At 41.3% G+C, this 25,031-nt stretch overlaps 2 protein-coding genes across 7 annotated transcripts in view; one reads left to right on the top strand and one right to left on the bottom strand.

Annotated features, from left to right (window-relative positions):
- The window catches only part of Iml1 (GATOR complex protein Iml1), a 66,065-nt gene extending 54,509 nt beyond the window's left edge, over positions 1-11,556 (bottom strand). For 2 of the 5 annotated variants that reach the window (XM_072287171.1, XM_072287172.1), the window contains exons 1-10: positions 11,193-11,556; positions 11,009-11,096; positions 10,768-10,814; positions 10,089-10,174; positions 9,916-10,014; positions 9,697-9,746; positions 7,157-7,228; positions 3,500-3,710; positions 1,978-2,120; positions 121-308 (exon numbers count right to left, since the gene is read on the bottom strand). In XM_072287171.1, the coding sequence (XP_072143272.1) occupies positions 121-308; positions 1,978-2,120; positions 3,500-3,710; positions 7,157-7,228; positions 9,697-9,746; positions 9,916-10,014; positions 10,089-10,174; positions 10,768-10,814; positions 11,009-11,096; positions 11,193-11,235 (1,027 nt within the window). In that variant the 5' untranslated portion in view covers positions 11,236-11,556. The remainder of the gene's footprint in view (positions 1-120; positions 309-1,977; positions 2,121-3,499; positions 3,711-7,156; positions 7,229-9,696; positions 9,747-9,915; positions 10,015-10,088; positions 10,175-10,767; positions 10,815-11,008; positions 11,097-11,192) is intronic. The other 3 variants (XM_072287173.1, XM_072287174.1, XM_072287175.1) reach the window with 3 other exon arrangements.
- A 97-nt stretch (positions 11,557-11,653) lies between these two features.
- On the top strand, positions 11,654-23,612 carry holn1 (CD2 antigen cytoplasmic tail-binding protein 2 homolog holn1). Of its 2 annotated transcripts, none has more exons than XM_050194636.3 (6): positions 11,654-11,753; positions 12,396-12,581; positions 13,725-13,891; positions 15,775-15,988; positions 20,696-20,974; positions 21,474-23,612. In XM_050194636.3, exons 2-6 carry the CDS (start codon positions 12,407-12,409, stop codon positions 21,695-21,697), a joined length of 1,059 nt encoding a protein of 352 aa, XP_050050593.2. In that variant the 5' UTR covers positions 11,654-11,753; positions 12,396-12,406; the 3' UTR covers positions 21,698-23,612. The 2 variants fall into 2 exon arrangements, with proteins under 2 accessions (XP_050050593.2, XP_054918667.2); XM_055062692.2 differs by lacking the exon at positions 11,654-11,753 and adding an exon at positions 11,999-12,124.
- The last annotated feature ends 1,419 nt before the right edge of the window (positions 23,613-25,031 follow it).

Raw genomic sequence — 25,031 nt, 5'->3', positions numbered from 1 at the left:
ATCGCAATCAAACAAATTAGCTACAATTGATGAATTGCCCCGCCCCAATACATTCATGCTTCAAATAGAAGTCCAACGTTCATGCAATATTTGACACATTTCTGCAGACAAACTACAAACCATTTAGAGACATGTTGAGCACTTGGAGAAAGTTTCCCTGAGAGGCGGTCGAGTTCACTGCTGTTGGCACCTTGACATTTGGCCTATGATGATGCTCAAGGATCTGCTTTGGGTATTCATTAAAATACGTCTTCAGCAACCGTAAGGTCTGTGTCCAGTCATCGATGCGCTCATTTTGGACTGCGACTCTGCGCAATAGGAAGAAAATACAATAGGAAGCTTTCGTTAATACAACTACCATTGTTTACCAATTATAGCTGTATAAAATGCAAACCTTTTTCTCTTATCATGCCAATTGCACTTGCACACTGAGCCTTACTTTTATCTTTTTCATTTGAGAGCATCATTTCTTGGGAGTCTTTTCTACAGCCAATTTATCACATTAGTAAACTTACAATCTCCCATAAGATATTGTACGACATTTGAGGAACACCTTAGTGGCTTTTCTAATAGGTATGCCATTGAACGAGCAAGTTGTAGCATTGACCGAGAACAAATGCATGAGAAGGCACAAAAGAACACACACATAGCATTACATTTATTTATTTATTTATTTATTTATTTATTTATTTATTTATTTAAGATACCTTACAGGCCCATTTAAGGGCATTGGGTAAGGGGGGACACAAAGTAAGCGTTTCAACAGGAGTAAACAATATAAATATCAAAACAGGCAGTCAAAAGATAAGTAAAGCAAAGTTTTAAAAAAATGTTTGTCTAGGCTAAGCTTTAGACAGCGTAAACACAGTAATATACTCATGTGTTTATTATTTTGTGCCTTCTTGTGTCCTTGTTCCTTGACCGCACTACAACTAACTCTTTTCATGATGAGAATCCAACAAGCCCACAGCTCACATCACCACACTGATGCCATGAGAGCTAGTTAATTAAATAAGAGAATGAGCGAAAATGCATGTACTAGTAACTGTTGCACAAAAGTAAAAAAAATGTACCTTGCATTACAAGTAAGCTTGGTAGTCGCTGCAATAGTACTGAATGCCATTAACTGCACACAAGATAATAATAATAATAATAATAATAATAATAATAAACCAAAAGCATGGAACCTAGCAGAAGGAAGGCAATGCGGAATGCGAGCTCGCTAAACCATTAATGAGTGTGGTGTGCTAGAATATAAGAATGGGAAAACTGGGACAGACTAAACTTTAAACACGAATAAAGAATGCATTATAAGAGCTTAAAAAAATGGGATATCATTCACATGCGTACACAGTATAAATTGTCTGCTTTAAGTGGCCATACAAAATGATGTACTTTGGCTGGCACCTTTATGGCACTCGTGACCTCCAAGTGATCAAAGCACCTGCATAAGTTCTGAGGTCAGTTAACATATCTGCTTTATGTTGACAGCATCAAGCACGATATTGAATATTAAATCTCCAATTTCAATTGTCAACTGAAGGAATGCCATGGACAGCTGGAAGAAGAGATGCTATGCAGCAAAAGCTGTCAACAGGCATGCATGCGAACTATGTGGCCTCACACTGAAGTTGACATTATAGCCACAGTCATGCAGGTTACCGTTTTGTCCATAAATTGGTGTCTATTTTCTTTGTATCTTTATCTTTATCTTTATGCCCTAAAATATTTTACCTCAACACGTACCACTGCCAATCATGTTACATCTTTGTTATCACTGAGGTTAAAGCAGACAAACATCACAACTATCTGTTTTGTAAATGTCCACTTCATTCTGACCAATATTTGCTTAGCTAAGTCGTGTGCATTAATGAACTCTAACAGTAACAGCAGCAAAGTGATGGCATTTGTTACGTGTAACTTTTGGTATATACAGCTATCAAGGCTCCTGGACAAAGATAAAAGGGTCAATGCTACCTATAGAAGTCCTCGTAGAAACGCCCCTTGTAATCCACTTGCACACAATGGGCCATGTGTTCTGGAAACTGCTCTTTACTCTTGGCTTCATAGAAGACTCGCGAGAAGAGCACAATGTTGATGTCATGATTGCACTTCATATCCTAAGGAACAGGTGAAGAGAACAGAAAGATCTTGATTTGGTGGTTGCAGGCAGAAGGAAGCCATACAAGCAATACATAAGACAAAAGATTTGCTACTTTTGATCCTACATTCTGTTCAAACTTATGCAGTGTGTACCAGTCATTGCCACTCCAGAGCACATGATGATTTCGTAATTGTTTACTGTATTTTTGTATGTATAGCCCACATAAAGGACTACACACAACATTCAAATCTTTATAAGAGCAAATGATCACAACTGTTGTTAACTGTTATTTTTCTGTTGTATTTTTTGCAATTGTGTTTGTTTCTTTTACTTAGCTTGCTCATCTTTAATACATCTCTCCATTGTTATTATTAACCGAGGGTCCCGTTGCAGTCTTTGACTTTGGGACCCTCATATGTATATTGTCTCTGACCCATTCATTGTAGTTAAAGAATAATAAACTGAAACTGAAACTGCTGGAACAAAGCAATGCTTTGGAAACAATCTTGATGTTCATGCTATGTCATTACTGCTCTCACTGTTGCTCTAAAGCATGGTGTGACTTCACTGCAGTGCAGAGCGAACTTGTATGCAAATTTTGCTTTTGTGTGCGACATCATAACAGTAAAAATTTTGCTTTCAGGATTGACTTCGTGTCGAATGAAGATTGCATTGCTGTGAAGCTGCACCCAAAGGCAAGCTTATGTTATAAGCTAGCACTGGCACTTTTACTTACAAACTTTGTTGAGTACAGCAGTAGCTATTATGAGCTCTTCTCAGTGTTCTTGAGTGTTGTCATTGCCATCAATCACACCTGTGTTGGCAGATATAGAAGCCCATGGTCCAGTGGTCGAGTGGAGCCCCTGACAGCTGGCATTACCATATCCCAACTGACTACCAACACCATAATTGACAAAGGTGCATAGTTCTCCACCTCACAAGTCCTGTACCTCATAAGGAAAAGTTGCACAAACGGTGAGACCTACACCACAGCCCAAGCTTGGTAGATAATGTAACGTCCGGAAACCCCGAAAATCTAAACTTGACTGTGCCATGATGAAGGAAAATAGTGAACACAACAGCTGTAATCATTGTGCAGTGGTGGTCAAAAGATATAATAAATGTGCATCGAGAACAAGTCAAACCACTACAGTGTTTAAACAGAAGGGCAGCATTTTGTTGACACTGTCAATGCACTGTAAGTTTCACAAAGCTGTAGTAATATATTTTTTGCGAGTAGTGCAAAATTATGGTAAAACACTAGGCTGCATAACAATGACCATAGAATCGAACATTGGACTGCAGGTTACCATAATTCGAAGTTGCACCACACGGACAGAAGCCATTTATATGTCTACACATGTATTGGCTAGAACCAAATGTGAAGCAACTTGCCTTCCATTTCGCAATAAGGTCACAAAGGAAGCCATTGACAGCCTTCTCAAAATAGAGGTCACCATTGGTGTCAAAGTCCCACATTTCAGAACTCATTTGAATGAAGAGGTACACCATGCTACTGGCTGAGCGATAGACAATCTTGGTGTCTGCAGTGATAACTCCAGAGGCTACCTGCTCTCCGTGAGCCCACATCTCATACACCTGGAGCCTGTACAGAATAAAAACCATATAGCACAGAATATGAGCAAAACGACACACAAGATTTTTGAAATTTAGCAAGCAAATTGTTCAACAGAAATGTAAAAACAAGACAGAAAATTGGCCACACCAATCTTATTAAAAAAATAATAAATGGCAGCAGAACCTCACTGGCATGTTTTGCATAAAACACAAGAAAAAAGTGTGTTATATCGGGAATTGGCTATACAAGCAGAACACAGTTGAACACCTCATAAATTCAAGAAATTGTGAACACTCCTTCTTATACAGGTGACTCCTTTTATGACCATGCCTCCCATAGTCCCCAGTTCTGCCTGTCAACTGTGCTGAAAAGTTATGGGCGTCTCTAACCAGGTCACATACAAAGTTACAAAGTTTGGTACGATACCGTACAGAATGTTGTCATTTTGAAGGCTCCGGGCCACCTGCATTCATTGCAGCGTACAATCACACATCTAGACACAGAAATTGCTGCAACCAATGCGCACTTAAGTGGCACCATAGAAGAGAGCCATTGAAAGAAGCCAAAAAGAACGAATTTATAAAATGGTGCATGGCTCTCTCATGCTCCCAGCTTCTTCTACACCACTGGCAGCTGTCACCCACATACAATGCAGAGTTTGGCTTCGTCAAACCAGAACTGCCAGAACTGCAGATGGCTAAGTAGATGTCGTGTTCCGCCTTGTCAGCCTAAAATTCTTATAATTAAATTGGGGGCATGCAAATGTTTGAAATTTCAAATATGAGTCAAACAGCCTTTGTATTCGATCGAAGAATTCACCAGTTGAAGATGTCGAATATTCATTCCTGTTCAAATATAATGGATAACTACACTTATTGGAATCTACAGGAAGAAAGGCAGATGTGAGTGGCGACCGTTCCGAGTGACTCTGCTTCAGGAAAACCGCAGTTGCTACGCGCAGGCGTCAGTTGATGAGCAAACGCATGGAGTTGCTAACTTCTGCTCAATAATTTCCAGTCACTCAATAAGGATGCCTTGCTCCTATGCAGCTTGCAAATTTTTCTTGATTCAGGCAAAGTAATGTATCACCTTTGGTATCGCAATGTTCACAAGTAATGTGAACAATGTTCACAATCACAAGTAATGTATCACAATGTTCGCATCTCTTAGAGTCACTGTACGGTGCTGTAAAATTTGGTCTCTCAGTGAACAGAGCTATCTCTCTAGCTGTATGCCTCTGATTACGTGATGCTTCTGCATTTTATTACTCTCACTGTGATAACGCGCCAGGTGCACCCAACTTTCAACTGTTTTCGTTTACAAGCTCCTCAGTTGACCAAGTTTTAAGTTCTTAACTGCAGTCAACTACTATGGTAAACGACTTAAGTCATTTTACCATACAGACGTCACAGATCTTTTATATATTACTTTGTTTAGAAATGAGAAAATTTTCAGTATTCAATTCAATATTAAATGGTAATATTTCTCAAATATTCATTTTTGATTTGATTAGAAAATTTCGCTATTCAAACATCCATAAACGAAATTAACTCTTTTGATCATGTTGGTTGAAAATTAATCAGAATATTTGCAATTTGAGCTCACCTTTTAGCCCTCCATTAGACAACAAAATTACGTAAGCAATAGTTGAACATGACAAAGTAAGTAACACGCGATGTCTAAGATCACTAGTATTCCAGAAACACAAAGTGAGACTACACATAAACAAAAAGCACAGCTACTTTTATGCATTGAATATAAAGTATCAAGCTGTAATCAAGCAAGCATATATTTTCTTAGACAGATAAATTATTTCCTAATTCTTCATTGCAGTAGCACCCAGAACACATATAAAAAATAAATATGGGTAGGCCATGTTTTCCTTTTTGTCATAGAAGTGACATTATGATAACAGTGTTCAATGTAAAGGTATTTCAACTGTATTTTTAATACTTTTCACTGCAAGCATGTAAACCAAGAAATCATTTGAACCAGAAATGTATTAAAGAGGTTCTATTGTACATTACATGCTGAAGATCAATAACAATGTCTAAATGCTGCCGAATGTAGGCAGCAAATAAAATAATAGTTCACTGGCAAGGATGCAGGTGCATTAACAGCCACACAGAATGATAGAAAGCACACACTGCTTACGGGGAGAGAATAAAAAGTGAGCAAAGATAAATGTAATAATAATAAATATTGCAGGCAACCAAGTAAAGCACACTGCACATAAAGAAGCACACGTAAAATGGAACAAGATTGCATGCAGAGATATAAACATCAATATATACACATAATCTGAACAGTCAAAAGGAAGAAAGAACTCAGCACAGACATCACAAGTGCACAAGTTGGTGAGAAATGTTTAACACAACCACAAGGCAGCGTGAACAGGCGCATCTAAGAATGTAGAAAGTGATAAACAAGCGATAAACAAGTGATGAAAAGATGAGGAATGCAGGAGAGATCTACCAAAAGATAAAAGGTCCAGACACAGCTCTATGGAGTTTGGGACAAAAAATGTGACAGCAACTGTGCCGTCAATATACGAAGATGAAGAAAAGAGCTACCAATTATCAGCACTCAAAGGAAGTAGTAAGCATGAAATATTTCTTACTACGCCAATAACATATGGCCCATCTGTAGCCATGTGTCATTAGTCATAACTGCCTCTGAATTGGGCTCCCTCACTTTCCCTTGCAATGTACATCATAGTCACCACCATCAATGTCATCTCAATGAGATGTCAGTTTTGATACGACCAACAATGCAATAAGAGAATCCATACAGAAAGAGATCAGCATAATCACTTAACAGCTAGCGGCACAATAGGGCTAGCAAATATTCAGTGTCTTCACTCACTCCAGTTTTACAGCATAGCTGTTCAATTAGCATGTGCCATTTCATTCAACCAATGCATATCAAGTTGAGGAAGACCTGTGCTTAACATTAAAAACAAGGTGGAGTGCCAAGATCTGTGGAATTTTGCACATAGAACCTTTATTACTATGTACTCAGCATGACCAGAGAAGCTTTTAATGCTACCAAGGAGCATGGAAATACTACTGATCGCTACAGGCCTAATCGGAAGTAAAGCAGATGACATAGTAGGAGCAAAGAAGACTTTTATTTGTAAAAGACGACAGCCCCTTTATCTGAACCTATTCTTTTATGAATCATTCATCAAATTCTGATAGGCCAGACTACTGTCTTGTAAGCTACAAACTATCAGAAAACTGTAAAAATGAATTCCAGATAGCAGTAGAAAAGTGTTTAACGGTAACTGAGATGCAGAGGAGAACCAACAATGGTGCCTTTGGGCACATCAACGACGACCTCATAAATGGAAAATAACCAGCCATTTATAGACAAAGGAATACCTAAAGAGAACTTTGCTATGGACCAGGGCTACAATTGGAGAATTTACATGTCAGAGAGCATGAGCTTCTCAAAGGGTAAAAGTGGCTAACCACATCAAAGGCTTTCCTGAGACTGCAGTACCATGTGTCAACTTGCCCCCCTCAAAAGGCTGGCATGGAGACCTGCGTCATAAAACTTGTAAGATTAGTATGTGCTGAGTGACCACAAGAAAGCCATGTTGATTGGGAGTTAGGACATTTCTTACACAACATGACACTACACTGTGAGTAGGTAGCTCTGAAAGCTTAAAGGGCCCCTCACCAGGTCTGGCCATTTTGAGCTGACAAGCACAGAGCATACATTGCGTGATAATGATCGTGTCTGCAAAGTATTACATTGCTACGTGCCGCGGAAAGATCTGAAATTTCAAACCGAACGCTGTTTTTATTTCTCCTCACAGCCGCCGCGCTCCAAGCCGGAAGATGAAGTACTCGTGTGCCTGCACCTACGTACTGGTGTCCACAGTGTGATGTTGCTCGTGGTGACACATGACTTTGAGAATTATTCAAGATAACACCTGTTATCTGTGCGATGTGTTGCTTGAATTGATGAATTGAAGTTTAGAGAAATAATAAAAGACACAAATGGAATGTCTGCATGTTTTTTGTTTTACTTCGCACCTAAGCAAGAGAGATGCACTTCCACTTCATCTGCTTGTCCCCACGGTCGTGCGGTCACGTGCGTAGGTACGGAAACTATGCCATTTTCTACCGCGTTCCAGCACGCGATCATGCTCTGTGATCCACTTGTTCTGCCTCAGTATTCGTGTAGCACTGAATTATACTGCTAGTCATGTTTTCTTGTGCACAGCACGCAAAATCGTGTGCTGCGCAAACTAAACAACAGCTCGACACCGTCAGCAGAAGTGCATAATGCCGAAAAAGAAAAAAAAGAAGCGAGGAGAAAAAAAATTAAGGTGGGCCTGTGACGTATGCGTCACACGATCCTCGAGATCCGGTATGGGAGAACGCAGAAAAGGAATTTCACTTGCGGAGGCTAGATGGCACGAGTGGAAAGAGCGTCTTGCTTGGCAGTAGAGCCCGCCTGCTGAAATCATGGGTTCGCAGCACTGAAATATTTCTATCTCGGCTATTAACGAGCCGATTTGAAAAATTTTTGCGGCAGAATGCTCCCTAAGGACACGTAACAACTTCCAGCATATAACCGAAATTTGCTATGAGGCCTGGTGAGGGGCCCTTTAAAGATTGGACATTAAAGCGGCGAAATAGGAATAAGGTCCCGATGTACCGAGAAAGAAGCACCATTGTATTATGCTGTTGTTGGCCTCCACACATTCCCCATTTTCTTTGTTATATATGGCAACCGGTCAAAGGTACAATCCCAAAACAGTGACTAGCCGAGTTAGATTGTTTTTGGTGATGCTCATCGATGACAGTGACAGATAACAAAGGAACTAGAGGAGGAAACAAGCAGAAAAGAAAGGAAATGGTGCTGCCTTCAGATATTTCAGGATCTTAATCTTTGATAGCAGCTAGCGGCAACTGTTTCTGCTCCCTACCTGATGACTGGAAACTACAGAAACTACAGGATGTCAGAACTAGTACAGCTATACTATTGTAGGCCTAGATAACGGCAACAGGCATGACATGCCTTCTGTGCTAGATGATAGAAATGGTTTCAAGTACTAGTCACTTTTGCCAATAAGCATTCAGTCAAATAACACAAAGTACTAAAATTTTGAGGATGACAGCACGACTGACAAAGGCAGCTGCAACCTGGGCCACTATTTTGTAGCAATGCCTTTTTCGATACTAATGCCTTTTTGCACTTTTCTCATTCGTAAGTGGTCAGAGCGGTAGTTAAAGCAATGCTCTGCCTCACGAACGCGAAAAGCAGCAAAAGGCATTAACATTGAAAAAGGCATCGCTACAAAATAGCCGCCCTGATCATTTGCACACTAGAAAAAGATGAACTGCAAAACAGACAGCAGATTCTTGGACATCTGCGCCGCATTTTAACAGAATGCACACAAATGCATGTCCAAAAGTCAGCTGGCAGATGGGAAGCACTCTTCTTCAACCTTCGAAACAGAGGTGTTTACAAATAAGATAAAAGCAGCGAAATCATTATCTGCTTTAGTGGCTTAGCAGCAATAGTGTTTTGCACCTGTGCAAGAGGCATTAGATTCACTGCCAAGACGTGGCAGCTTCATTCCAAAGGCAGAATAATAATAATAATAATAATAATAATAAAGGCTATGCAGACTTCAGTGAACATTAAATGACCGCAGCCAGCAAAAATTTATCTTGATCATCACATCTCTCATAGGCCACATGCAGTTTTAGGAGGTTAAAATCAATCACTAGATAAGCAAACTAATACCGGTGTCACACAGGCACTTTTGATCACAACTGAGCCTGATCCAGATCGAAATTCTTGACCATGGTTGGCTCCCACATGCAGCTTGTGCAAAGGAGCCAATCGCGACCGAAACATTCTATCTCTATCAGGCTCGATCATTGAAAGTACAACCGTGTGACACCTGATAAATAATAATAACAATGACAAAAAAGGAATAAAATAATGTGAGGCCTATTAATACAGTATCTCCACGCTCAGTATGACTCACATGCTTGAATGAATCTTGATGAGCTTTTTGGTGTAAACACATGTGTTGATCTAAAAAGAGTACAACAGAGCAACCATCAGTGACAACAGCTCTATGGTGATATTCTCTGGAGTAATTCTCAGAGACACTCACGAGCGCCAACAACCAACAATTTTACTGGAGGCAAGCTAAAAAAGATTTTGTTTGGCACATGAGAAAAAAAAGCAATGAGTCACGTACTATGGGTAAACTCACCATAGCTTGCTTCCAACGCCACATGTCACTGCGAGCCAGATAGTGGTCTTTAAACACAAGTTCAACGGAATCAAGGGCCACATCCTGAAAAAAGAGAACTGGTTGAGAAGTCACGAACTAAACAATAGAACAACAAGGAGCCATGTCATTCAACAAACCCTTGGGTCCACCTTGTTAACTATGACATCAGCATACACCCTGAGCTGGAAGGCATTGGCGAGGCTTTGCTCCACACTAATGGCATCTAAAAAAAAAAGGAAGACAAAGCATGAAATTAGTTTAGTGTGGTTGGTAGACCTTGCGTAAGAATGAGGCACAGCTGCCAGAAGAAGAATTGAAGAATTTTGATGTGGTGTGTAGTTAGCAAAGGAATTCATGAGCAGCGTGGGCAGCAAGGTCAGCTTCGCTGTTCCTGCCATAACAAAAGATGAGTTAATTATGCAATGTTGTGCATGTGGTTATGCTAGCAATATTACTTTCTCTACAAAAGACTAACTACAATCCAGCAACACCATCTACTGTGCTGTAAAAGGTCATCACGAAGTGGACTTCTAACAAATGTTCATTTCAACTACATGCCCATTAATTCATTATATTATACTAAAGTATCGGACACAGCAAGGTGAGGCCGACATGTGGGTCAAGTCCCAGTTCCACACTAAATGACACTAGCTTGGTCATGCAACTTAGCAATTACTTCGTTTCTTTTAACTTCACAGTGAAGGAGATATGGTTACGAGAATTTAAGTCATTCTATATCTATGCTATAACTTCTGCGTCCAATGAGATCATATGAAAGAGTGCAAATTTGTGGATAAAAAAAAGATGACAACAAACCTTTCTGGAAGTCTTCCTTTAGTGTTGTCACTTGAAGCAGTAAGCGGCTGTAAGTGCAACAATACTGTTGACAACATCGCACTCAAATGCATTTCTGAAGATGGTTTTCTGCGCAACAGGTGCGCAACCTCGCGAATTAACAACATCAATGTCGGCTTCCCCTGCTTTCTCCTGCACCAGCTAAGCTCAGAACAGACAATTCGAAATCAGAGACACCCTGAAACATTCTACGCAGGCTCACCTGTAGGTGTCATCAGGGAGGTATATTTCAACGATGTCTCCGATCTGCAGACCTGGAAAGTCTTTGGCGCCTATTATCAGGCTGTCATCTGTTAAAAGAATTGTGTAAATAAAGTACACAGATTAGTTATGTTCCGTTCCCGATTACGCACAGAGTAAAGCTATAACAGCAAACATGCATTTACCAGAAAAACTTTTCTGATGACAAATGAGCTTCATTTGCTTCATTGGTTGCTTTTATCTTCGGAAGCGTACTTGCCACTGGCGGCTGCCTATTTACACGCACGGATCTTGTCGTGAACACAAGGCCATGCTTTAGAAGTGTCAACTAAAGTTGTGTTTTATGAACAGAACTGCACTGGGGCTCACAAGGCCGCATAACAGCGGCGCTCGGCTGTTTGTGTGCTTCAGAAGCGTTTGACCGACTCTCTTAAATAATTAGTCAATACAGACAGAAAGGAAACATATTGATGACAACACTACAGTAATATGCTGTTTTATATAAAAGTAAGAACATGTTTAACGAACGCTGCGCCTAAACAACACCACCCAAGAAAACAACTGATAGCGGCGGCCGTTTCTTCTTATCCCTAGGTTTCGTATTATTTCCCTAGGCAAGCCTAAAAGTTCTCTGTTTATGTTTACGATGATCCCCAGTTCCGATCCACTTCAAGCGCACGCAGTCTCTGTGGAGTACGCAAAATGACCGTTTCGGAGTTCTTTATATTCTTCTCACAGCGTTGACGGTGCGTTTTCCTGCCTAATTTCATTCGTTTCTCTAGTGCTCAGGCTGCAGTATGTGATGTTGCATTGGTAGGCGTGTAAACTATGTAGTACCGGCAAACGAGATTGCCGCCAACTGCGAACCCAATCGCATGCCTAGCATGGAAACATGTGGCTATGATCGAACACGATGGCACATTTGGCTGCTTTTAGCAACTGGCGGTAACGCCGTTGTATGCCGCAGATGGTGCTTGTGTCATCTATCTTGTGCGTGATGTTGCTAGAAAGTGTTAAATAAACCGAGCCATCAGCATGCCTGCTCGCATGCCGCTGACCACGGTGTTTGAAACGCGAGGAGTGCCGAGGCTTTATCGTCGCATATCCAAGTAACTAGGTATTTCTCAAGTTAGACACACTGCTAAAACATTTGTTAAAACACTGCTACACACTGCTAAAACTTGTGCATCTTGTTTGCGACAGAGATGTTACACTTGTAGCATGAACACTCGCAGATGGATATATATGTCATGTGCCTTGTAAACATATCTAGTTTCTTCTTGGTATTTATTGATTTGGTCTAACTAGCACTTCGAAATTGTTACAGTGAGTGTCCTACATTTAGATGTGTGATCACAGCACTAACTGCATGGTTTCTTTCTCCACAGCCCGACATACCATGACCATGTCATCCAAAAGAGTGCAGTTTGATGAGATGGAGGATGAGCTACTTGGAAAAGAACCACTGGGGGAAGGCGTTAAGAAAAAGTTTAAAAACTCCTTAGACAGTGATGAAGAGGATGATGAAGTTGAAGACAAGAAGTACAACTTGCTTAACCCAGATGATGTAGAAGGTAAGTTGCACTTTTATGATAGGGCCTGTTTAAATAATCCTACAAAATCCTTGCCTCCAAACCCATGTGGTCATCTTGGTAGTTTGCGCAAATTATTTGAATAAACCCACGTTACAACTTTGGAGCATGATGACATTATCAAGCTGGTATCGTGCTCCGTTTGGCAATGCTTTCTGTTGACAGCTGTATGTCACATCATTCTGCTTCAAATACAGCAGTCACATATCCCACAAACGCTGACCTGGCCGTTCTTTCATGCTGTTCTTCTATGGCTAATTTCAATTAGGAAAGATGTAGGTCAGGTAGTCATGCATTTCTTGGAAGCTTTAATTTCTAGGTTTTCAATTGCAATGTTGTACCTGTATATTCTACATTCGCAAGTTCAAAGTAAAATTTTAACTGTGTCCCTTTTTTTGTCACTTGCATGTTAGCAAAGAAGCAGGAAAAGATGTTTCTATTCTGATTCACCTTCCGTGTACAGCAATCACGTGCATTTGTTCTAATGCTACTATATGGGCAGGTTTCTGTATACTGTTCGTCTTCTGAGTGCCTAAATTTGTTGTGCGATTGCGACGAGTTTCCATCCGTAATACTTCTATGTTTATAGAGTACAATTGCCTATTTGTGGTTACAGTAACTCCCAATAAATGCTTGTAAAAATTCAGACTTTTCACAGGGAAGCTCTGGAACAATTGTATTCAGGATATTCTGACTTTTAAGAACTGCTATTTTTGTAGAGCCATTTAACTGCACTCTACAGTAGTCTAACAAAGTGATTGCACTGGAATAACTTCGTGTACAAGAATGTGCCCTCCAAAAAAATATTTTTTCATTGTATGCTAGTAAAACAACAACTAAATAAACTATATAAAATAAAGTGACAGCTTTGAAAGGAGCAAACGAATCTTGCAGTCCTTGTAAGTCAAATTTCATGAATAACAAAAATTATTTTTTGATCTGAATCTATTTGTTACTCTCTTGTGTTCTTTGCAGACGTTAAATAATCATGCAACATTCTTTTCTTGTTGTTGTCATTGTCAAAGAATGGTTATGCTGCACCATTCATTTTCATCTATGTGTGTGGTAAAAGCGCATTGTAGAGCTGGAAGCATAATCTGATTACCTTATCGTCTTATCATTTAGGACAGGAAGACAAAACTATTGAGTATGATGGAAACATCAAAATCACTCCATTCAACATGGAAGATGAAATGGAGGATGGTCATTTTGACAAAGATGGCATGTTCATCTTCGATAGAGAGAAACCGGAGATACGTGACAATTGGCTCGACAACATTGATTGGGTCAAGGTGAGCTTTATCACCTGTGCTGGTACATGAAATCATCAGGAATTCTAAGCATATTTTTAACATTGCCTTTTTTGCAGTTGTCATATGTTCAGTGTGTGATACTTTGAAGTGTTGTGTATTCAACTAATTGCATATATCGAGAGTTAACTTATAATGCATGTGTATTTGTAATAATGTAACTATGTATTGAATCTAAGTGACCAGATTTCCCAAACAACGAAGTGGGATGGGAAACTGGCGGTCATGGTGGGTGCAAAAGGCAACATGTTGCATGAGGAGCTGCACAGAAGCAGCAGTTTATACATGGCTGTAATGTACAAACTAACTGCATTGTCACTTGGAGAGCTGGCACATATTTCTAAAATGTACCAGTTAGTTCAAGAGCAAACTGCAAATGAGACCTTGCCTGGCTTCGGCCCCTCTGCCTTCCCTCTTCTTTCAGTCCAAATATTTTGCGTCGCACGATATAAACCTTCATTGTTTCTTTTTTCTTTTTCTTTTGGGGGGGGGGGGGGGGGGGAATACAGTCAAAGAAGATTTGAGGGGTTAGGAATATTCACATTGAGTATCACATCTGTTTCCATTGTGACGTGCCAGCAGTTTGTGTCCATTCGGGATTCTCTATGTAACCTAAGTATGGGAGGTCTTTTGCAGATTCATACCTACCTTTAGTGATATTACAGTAGGCAGGACAAAACACAATGCCTTTGGGACAGTGGGACCAGAGCCATAACAGTGGGACGTTTCTTGTTAAGCCACAAGATCTGGTCACTTTAGTCTAGCCATGTTTAAAATTAAGTTATAGGGGTTTTACGTGACAAAACCACTTTCTGATTATGAGGCACGCCATAGTGGAGGACTCCGGAAATTTTGGCCACCTGGGGTTCTTTAACGTGCACCTAAATCTAAGTACACAGGTGTTTTCGCATTTCGCCCCCATGGAAATGCGGCCGCTGTGCCGGGATTCGATCCCGCGGCCTCATGCTCAGCAGCCCAACACCATAGCCACTGAGCAACCACGGCGGGTCTAGCCATGATTGTGCTCTATGATCCAGTCATCAAAATGTTATCTGTGACTGCAGTTTGCTTGTAAACAAAGAAGTATTGATTGCGAGTTGAGTGTTGTGAACAATCTCAGCAGCTTTATTTTAATGATTTTTCATGGGGAGGCAGTATATACTTATGCAAAAAATGAAGAAGAGAAGTGAAGTACAAGCCTGATGTTTTCCTGGATATGATATTTTATCTTACATATATTGTGGAAATTGTCACTGCACTCAGTCGTTTCAGTACACATATATTTAGAAGTTTACTGTAATTGTGATTCCTTCTGTTTATTACGTTTGCATTGTTGAAATCAAGTTCACTTATGTTGGAATATTCAGCTTGTTGCACCCTTTCCTGTCTGTATGAGTACACATGTTGGACATGAACAAGTATTTCCTTGATACAGAGAAAGCCACCTCATGCTTTGCTACTGTGATATTTTCGCTTGCCAACATTCTTCTAGATTACAAGTCATATGAGAATGATCAAAGATCATTATGGTATCTGTGGTTATGAAAATCAGACTGGCTGAATGAAATTACCGGTGCGTGTACCTTAGATTAACTGCACCGAAGGAGTGAGGGTGTCTATCTTTGATGCTTATGTATGGCAAGCAGAACCTGTCGAACACAGGCATTTAGTACTATACAGAATAGCAGCATTCAAGCTTCATTTGCAGGACCGACACTTCAAGGTTAGGCATTACTCTTAAAGGTGATTTAGGGTGCTCCACTTGTAGAAAGCCATCATCATCTTGCCCATATCACTTAAACATGCAAATAATGCACAAGTGGCCCTGCATGTAATTGGGTCCTGCTCTCTTTCACGTGCTTCAGGTGCAGCCTTCGAAACAAGCAGTAGAGGATAGCAGAGGCTCAGACGACTCTGAAGATGAGGAAAGTGTGGATGCACTAGCACTTTATGGAGAGATGCTGGAGATCATGCAGCCTGGTGAGACTGTCCTGTCTTGCATCAAACGCCTCGGAGGAGGGAAGCGAGATTCGACAATAAACCGCTGGAAGAAGAAGAAACAGGAGCCAAGTGAGCCAGGTTGGTCACTCTTTCGCTTAGGTGGCAGGGTTGATGTGTCGACATCATTATAGTGGCATCATCATCTAGCTTGTGATTGCTGTTCTCAGCGAAAGTGACATATTTGTTATTTCAGAATACTAATCTATCAGTTTAGCTTGTCTTCATGTTTTTTTTAAAGGGCCCCTCACCAGGTCTGGCCATATTGAGCTGACAAGTGCAATGCATACAATGTGCGCTAGCAATCGTGTCTGCAAAGTATTACACCTCTACACTCCATGTAAACAGCCCAAATTTCGAACCAAACACCACGTGCCCTTTTCCTCCTGGGTGCCGCACTCCCCGCTGGTGAGTCGGTCACACAAGTGCGCTACTTAATTCGCAGTGCTGTGACGTCACTCACTGTGACACGTGTCTGATAATTATTCAAGGCAGCAGCAATTATCTGTTGGATTTGTAGATGAATTAATGTTTAGAGAAATAATAAACCTACGAACCGAATATCTACGTGCCTTTGTTTTACTTCGTACTGTAGCAAGAGCGATGCACTTCTGTTTCAACTTCAGTCGCATGCGCATAGAACGGAATTATGTAATTTTCGGCTATGTTGCTGCACACGATCATGCTCTTTAATCTGCTCACACCTACCTCAGTGTTCATGTGGCAATGACTTCTCATACCCCTAGTCTGGTGCCAGTGGCACAACATCGTGGTGTATCGCAGTAAGGATCCATGAGCTGGGCCAGCCTCTCCAAATGTGCGTGCACTGAAGGATTCATTTCGCAGAAGCAGCCAGACAACAACACATGTTTTCTCGTGTACAGAGCAATACAAAACAAGCGCAACAGCACGCATGCGAGCTTGTTGTCGGAAGTGCGGCTCACAGCCAAAATGTGAGGAAAAAAAGGGGCGGGGAGGAGAAAGAAGGTGGGGATTGTGAGATGTACATGATGCAATCCTCCGGCTCTAATATGGGAGAGTGCAAGAAGGAACTTTGCTTGCGGAGCCTAGACGGAGGCAAGTGGCAAGAGTGTCTGTGTTGGCAATGATGCTTGCCTCCTGGAATCATGGGTTCATAATACTTCAAACATTTCTATATCTGCTAATAATGAACCAATTTAAAAAAGTCTTGTGGTAGAATGCTCCCTAGAGGGCACATAACAATTTCCAGCATATAACACATACAAAGCCTAGTTTCAGACCGTGTAGATATAGAGCAGCCTTCGTGCAAGATTTCATGCTTGAAATAACAGTGAATGTATCGCGAAAAGTGAGCAATAATAGGCATTTTGATACGGAAAGTTGCAAAAAGGGTTACAAGGGTTGACAAATACAAATATCTCGGTGTGATCAAACACAAAATACTGAACTGGAACGGCCACATTAAATACATAGCCTCAGCAGCATTATACAAACTATGGTTACTGAGACACCGTTTAAGGCACTGCTAGTAAAACAAAGCTTACCGCTTACACATTGTTAGTGAGACCGTTACTCAACTATGCTGATGTCGTTTGGAATCCGAACTCTAAGACAAATATTGCCCTTATCGAACGTGTACAGAGAAAAGCATTGCATTTCGATCATTTATAATGTCTACAACCGAAATACATCTGTTAGTGAACTTCGAACTCAATCTAATCTTCCAACACTCCATTCACGCCGTAAATTGCATCGATTAAAAATTATGTACAGGGCAGTCCTTTATGAAAGGGAACATGTGAGCGCATGGCCTGTGCTCTGTGGAGGCTGCTTAGAGTGCCAGCAAGTGGCAGTATGGAGAAACACATTTGCTTGTGGCGTCATCTATTGGCAGCCAGAAAAACCAGACATGGCCGATAGGCAAGTGCCTGCTAGAATTAGCTGAAATTCCCCCCTCCGCTCCCCCCCTCCTCGCATGACTGCTGCGCAAGGAGCAGTCATGCGTTTCCTAGCAGCGCGTCTGCTGCTAGGAAACCGCATTGGATACGCAAGCGCACTGGAAATGTGGAAGTGCCAACATACGCCCGGTAGTTAATAGGTACTCCTGGCGTATCTGTATTGATGCATAAGCATTCTAGGGCTACATCCCTCTGAACTTCGTCCGTCCGTCCCTCCGTTTTTCTGTGTAATGCGTGACATGAGGCACTGCATGCATAGGTATACATGATGTCCTATGGAGGTATATATGAGAATGCCTTATGACTACGTATGACTGAAATTTATGATTTTGACTATATATATTGAGTACTGAGATGTGTAATTGTAAGTAAGGTAAATAAAAACTAATAAGATTAGTTATGATAAAATTAGTTGAGTATGATCGTAATTAATTTCGGGCAATTAGGAATGCTGAGGTTAATTAAAATCAATTTATGTTACATTATTAGACTAATCAAAAGTTAATAAGGTTAAATCAACGAAACCTAATAAAAGATTAAGGGGACCTTGAAATTAATTAGACCTAATTAAGTAACCTTAATTATTAATTATATATAAACATATTTTTCATAACTTTAAACAATGTTAATTAATTGAGTAAATAAGTATAGTCATTATAGAAATAACTAAACCCAAACAATAACAAAATAATTACCTAAGCTAAAGTTTCACCTGAGTGCACTTCTCTCCTAAACCACTCCGAATCAGGTGAGGTTTATTCATGCTATGGGGGGAGTGGGTAGCCAGGGCTCCATACTGCAAAAAAAGTATGCAGAAGCTCTACTGGAGTTGTCAGTGTGCTTAAGCCTATCCCCAAATTTCAACTTGGCCCACTACCAAATTTAAGTTGGCCCACCCCCGAAATTTAATTTGGCCCACCCCCAAATTTATGTTGGTCTACACCCAAATTTCAAGTTGGCCCACCTCCAAATTTCAACTTGGCCCACTACCAAATTTAAGTTAGCCCGCCCTCAAGTTTCAAGTTGGCCCACCCCCAAATTTTATGTTGGTGCCCCCCGAAATTTAAATTGGCCCACCCCTAAATTTGTTGGCCTACACCCAAATTTCAAGTTGGTCCACCTCTACTATAGGCTTCCCCATGCATTTTCTGTGGACCCTATGTATCTGTATGGTTATTCTGTCTAATCATTCTTTTTCAATTGTTCCTCATCGCTTATAAAGCTACCAATCATCTACAGGTACACTAGTCATTAAATGTTGTAACTTCGCACATTACGCATTTTTGTGCAAATACAAGGCATTACACTTTTTGTGTGGTGGACAGATCTTGCGGCACTCGCCAAAGAATTCTTACACATTAAAATATGCTCGGAGTGCCTATTAACTAGCGGGCATATGTTGGTCCTTCCACATTTCCAATGTGCTAGCGTACTGAGTGCGTTTTGATAGCAGCAGACACTGCGTTGCAGGTCCCACCTGTTGTGCATCCACCTGGCATGGGAGGCAGTCCACAGTCGCTTGCCTATCAGCCATTTGTTTATTCTGCCCGCCAATAGATGGCGCTACAAGCAGACATGCTTCCTCTTGCTGCCTGTTGCTGGTGCTCTAAGCAGCTTCTGCAGAGCACAGGCCACACACTCACGTGTTCCCTTTCATAAAGGGCCACCCTGTACAACATTGTGAACAATCAGATGAAACTGGAATTTGACGTATACATCCAGTTAAACAAATCAACGTGTAAGAGACAAGCACAAGAATACTATTCTAATGCCACTGTCATGAACTTTGGCGTACCACTTTTCGTTTTTCCCACGAACTGTCGCGGAGTGGAATTCACTACCGCAGGAAGTAACAAATTTATCTAGTGTTGAATCATTTTTAGCTACCCTCCCTGACCATGTGTGATCTGTCAGATTTGCTGCATCGATTTTCTTTGTGCCATATCACTGGCACACACTCTGTGGTCTTAATGCTGTCATGTTTATATTTATTTAATTTTTTTCACACTTGTCCACTAATTCATGTAGCCCTTCCCATTTTATCGGTGTAATGTGCAATCATTCAATCTTTGCTCTTTGTTACGCACATATGTTTTCAGATTCGTATTTGAAAGTAATCTTCACTATGTGCTCGAAAACCTTTTGCTCTTTTCTTCTGTTTTTGCTTTTTTGTTCTGAAATGTATGTACCTGTACCTTACATAACACTAGCACTTCATTGTTAACCACTCCTGCCCTGGCTCCAAAAGGCAGCTGGTAAAAAATTTAAATAAAAAAATTTAAAGGAAAAGAAATGAAACAATGTCATAATTGCTTTCAAAAAATTATGCAGAACTTGGAACATCGAAAACCTGGGCATCATTTCCAAGATCAGGCAAACCTCGGAGGCCACATGCTAAGATTAGTGTTGTATCCACTAACCACCAGGTGCCGACATCATCTACTTAAGTGCCATACAAAGATTGTTAATAGGAAAATTACACAATTAACAGCACAGAAGCTATGCCGAAATTGCTTCAGTAGTACACGCTACTCATAACCAATTTAGCCAAAGTGAAATTCTGTTGCAGTTGGCCTATAAGTATTCTTTAAGCTTTGTCGTAGGAAGCCATCAATATCCAGGTTGAGAACTTTTCTGCCAGTACTTCAGCGCAGATAATGCTGTGCAGAGGAAGAGCTGCAAACAACTAATGCTGTCACTGTGGCATGTTTTGGAGCAAGTTGTGATGACCTAGCGCACTCCGGCATCTAGCTTCCACAATATAATATAGGACATTTTTACCTAAAATGTGTGGAAGCTGCCATTATTAAATCAATCATATTTGTGTATTTTTCTATGTACACTTTAGACAGCACCAAGGATGTTGCGCCAAAGGAGCACCTCCTGCGGATGACGGAGCTAGCTGACCGACTAGTGTCAACTGGTGACATGGACATTTACCAGCAGACATACGAGCGGCTCAAATTCTTGCGAGAACACAAACAGCAGGCCAAAGAGGCCAAAGCGACAACTACAGCTGTAGAGGGGTCTTCCTTCGACATGTTTGCAGATGATGTCGACAGCACGAAAGCTACTGAGCCATTACCTGTCAAAGATGAGAAAGCAGGAGCTGAAAACAAGAGCGATGGTATGTGGTCATTCCCATCCCCCTGCTTTTTTTTTTTTTTCCACATCATTAGCTGCTAGGCGGACACTCCTGTTCAGAGATTGCATGCAGTTGCGTTACATATTGTGCTCCGGCTGGACAGACTGGGTCAGTAAAAGTTCATCATAATTCATCTGCGTCTCAAAAACTTGCTGACCGTGACTTCTCTCTTTAAAGAAAACGTACCAGCTTCCAGAGCACATATTCATGATGTCCATTTACTGTGCAAAGTCATGCACAAGATTTGAAGGATTTGTTGGCACAATTTGTTACATGTGCACAGTATATGATTCTCTTGTTCCACGATTTTGCAAAAAGAAAGAGGAGGTATAAGTGGTTTCGTGCCTACACCCAATTTATGGCCTCCAAAAAATGGTGTTGAGAGAACTCAGTAGTGGGCTGTTTTTCTTCTGCCTTAACCAATGTAAAAAATTTTTTGAGGTCTGCCAACCTCTCATCACTGTCACTTTCATGTTTTCAGATGCAGAACCAGTGAGCTCATCGATAGGCGAGGATGAAGTGATGTGGGAATTCAAGTGGGAGGAGTCAGATGACGCACCAGTGTACGGATTGCACACATCGGCTCAGATGCTGCAGTGGGTGCAGGAAGGATACTTTCAAGATGGCGTCTGGGTCCGCAAAGCACACGAAACCGATCGTCCATTTTATAGCTCAAGACGAATCGACTTTGACCTCTACGTGTGAAGCCATCTCTTGCAGAACAATCCGTTGACCGACAAGCAGAATGCATTGTGTGTCTTTTGCAGTTGTTTTTAAGTGTTTCTGTTGAACAGACAGTCAATATAGTCACTGTACAAGTGAGAATATGAGCCTGAATAAGAGAAGGCTTGCTGTGCTCGTTGGGGAGTCGCACAACTGTGACGTTCTGGAAATGAAATGTTGTGGTTCGGCAGACACCTCTATGCAGAAGCATCCAAAGCTTTTGCGCTGCATTTTCTGTTCAGCACTGTTGCCTATTGATATGTGGAAAGCACCAATACATACTTGGCATGACGCCATTGTTAGTGCACCATGGAGAGGTGCCCCTTGCTCTTTTTTGTTGTTTGATAACCACTGCACGTTGTTCTGTGTCCTCCTACTGGGTGAAACATATGCACATTTCCTTCACTTGTAATGTTGCTATGCCTGTGGTAGTTTTGTGAGAAAGAGTTGGAATGAAAGGACAGAAATCATTGCCCTTGTACCATTGCTTTACATATGTTCTAACAACAGGCATCTGCATGCACAGATGTACCAATTATGATTTGGCATTTTGCTGGATGTGGTTGGAACCGTACAAGTTGTATATACTACTATCTTTGCAATAGAAATGCTGACACACAAGTTGTCTTGAAGTTGGCAAGTGTGATGGACATTTGGTATGATCATGTCATTGTTTTTTAACTTCTAATGTCACTTCTCTTTAATAATACAGTATTTTAGCAACCTTATAAGCTAGCAGATGCATAGCATGAGGGGAAGCATGACTCCTAATTGTCCGAAATTTGTAATGTTTGTCTTTGCTGTACTCTGTGGTGCTCTGACCATCATTGATGCTCGTCTTGTTAAAATGCACTCGTTTGTGACTTCCATATGTAAAGCTGTTGTCAACTAAATTTAATCTGAGCTGATTCCTTAGTGATGTCATGAGAAGTTGTCGTTTCATGTGGCATTGTGCTAAGCAATGTATTAACGTAGGAGAAATGGTTGGTGTCTTGTACGCTTTCAAGTTGTTTTTGTTATGTTTTCTCAGTGTGGTCCCAATGTCTGGTGATGCGTAATGAAAGCACATACATTATTCAAAGCATTTTCTGACTGAGGAAGGAGAGCAGCAGCGTAAGTGGCGGTGTGCACGAGCTATGTTGGATGTTAAAATATAATTGCTTTAGTGCCCAAGCTTAGTTTTGTAAAGCTTTGCGCTAATGAATGTGTCATGTCCCAAGGACGCCGCTGGATACAAATAAAAGCAGTGCACATCTTATCGAAGATGTATTATGGTGGGTTTTACACATCAGAGGCGAACGCTTTGCAAACCTCGTAGCATCCCTGGTTGTATCGCAATTGTATTATGGCAAAGTGGGCGACACTCGTGCTTTGAGAGTAACAGAGAAACCACATGTACTCACTCCTAGAGGTTTTACGACTCTTGCCTGAAAAATGCCAGTTTTGAAATGGTTCCATTTGCCAGATATGAACACAAGCAAAGGTTCCCAAGCCTCTGCTGGGCTTTAAAGCATACCTGCCAACCTGTGAACTTCAATATTCATAAAGCCCCACAGACATGACCCAGAGTAAGGGGGTATCTGGATTTTCTTTCTTTAGTTTGCCCTGGGCACGCGCCTTTTGTGGTATACATTTGCTTTTGATTACAATTATTCACCTTTAGATACAGCACACAATCCACAACGAACTTTGGGCAGCGTTAAACTCACAAGCCGCACATTGTTTTTGAGGCAACAGTGAATTTTGCAGTGACCTTGGTGTTGCCGATTTTATTTGGTACAGAAACCTGTTTGATTAAACCTGCATGAAGCAAGTATCCCTCTAAGGTCCTTCTACCATTTGAAGATTTCCAAGAATGTCTTCTGAGGCAGAAGAATAAAAATTTTGACAAGCAGCATTTTTTTTGTAAAATTTAGTGCAACTTTCATAAAATCGTAAAAGGAGCTCAAATTCGTACACGTCAAGAGAAATTTGGGAGAGTTGGCAGGAATGCTTAAAGGGATGCTAAAAGAAAACAAAGTTAGATATGTCATATATACAGCTGAAACTTTGTGTTCCAGCATGCCATCTACATCCAATACGCAAACACACAGCATCCTAGAATTTGGTGGTAGGCTGGGAGGAGGTATTATTAAATACTATTAAAGTGCTACGATTGGCCACGCACGTGGCACAATGTGGGTGCGGAACACATGTAACTGCATATGCTAAGTAGCAATAAAATCGCACTCAGATGTAAATTTAGTCCTCAGCTGCACATTCTAAAATTCTGTCTCTGGTTCTCTGCAAGGGATTTGAACCAGCAGAAGTGCTCTAAGCGTTCCACCGTTCCCCTGATGGTAGGGAGGTGCGCAAAAGAATTTCAAGATCAGAGTCATGATGACAGTCCGGTTGATGAGAGCAGCATTCCGGGCAAGTTGGTAATCCATTACTCAAGTATTATTGCGCAACAAAAAAGACACGGATGTAAGAAAAGAACACACACTAAGTCCGTTTACTTTTATTTTTTTCTTCCACTCTAGGAAACTTTCACTAGCAGCTACTGTTGCGTTTCCCACGGCCAACGGAGTGGTGCCTATCTTATTAGGAGTCGAATCTATTCACTTCAAAATCTTGAATTTTCACAGGCCCCCAAGTTCAACATTTCTATTAAGCTGGTGTTTTTAATTCGATGTGTCGTATAGAAAATCTCGCACGGCTTATGTGCGCTGTCAATTATCCCGCTTCCAGAGACCTTCCGCATCATTCTACTTGCCCGCGAGTACCTTTGCCTCTCAGAAAACTTCCGGATAGTTTCGAATTCGATATTCACGAGGTTCGCAATCATAGACCCGAGAGCCTTCGCGTAATGTAGTTGCGTGATTGCCCGTTACATGCACGTATATACGGTCAACACCTGCCAAAAGAAGGAGCCACCTTCTCCCCACATGACATCCTGTTGAGAAGGCAGTCTTGGACGCCTTCTAGGGCGCTACGCTATGCTACGATATACAGCTACATAATCGCCTGCAAAGAGCACTGCGACCTGCAGTTGCAGCACACTTTAAATGTACACCCTAGAACATAAAAACGCGTATATTTTTAGAATTCGATCCACAAACGCGCGGTGCCTAATGAACTTCCTTGGCCGTGCCTTCGGCGACCATGGCGAGTGCTTCGACGACGGCGGCCATGTGGTCGGTGCCGGTGCCGCAGCACCCTCCGAAGAACCGGACGCCGGCTCCATACCACTCGACCACCTGCGACTGCAGCTTCTTGCGGTCCTTGGGAGGCTGGCCGAACGCTCCCGCCTCGTGGAACTCGGCGTCGGGCCGAG

The sequence above is a fragment of the Dermacentor andersoni genome, chromosome 3, assembly GCF_023375885.2.
Source record: "Dermacentor andersoni chromosome 3, qqDerAnde1_hic_scaffold, whole genome shotgun sequence".
Lineage (NCBI taxonomy): Eukaryota > Metazoa > Arthropoda > Arachnida > Ixodida > Ixodidae > Dermacentor > Dermacentor andersoni.
This window is presented reverse-complemented; position numbering and strand designations above follow the sequence as displayed.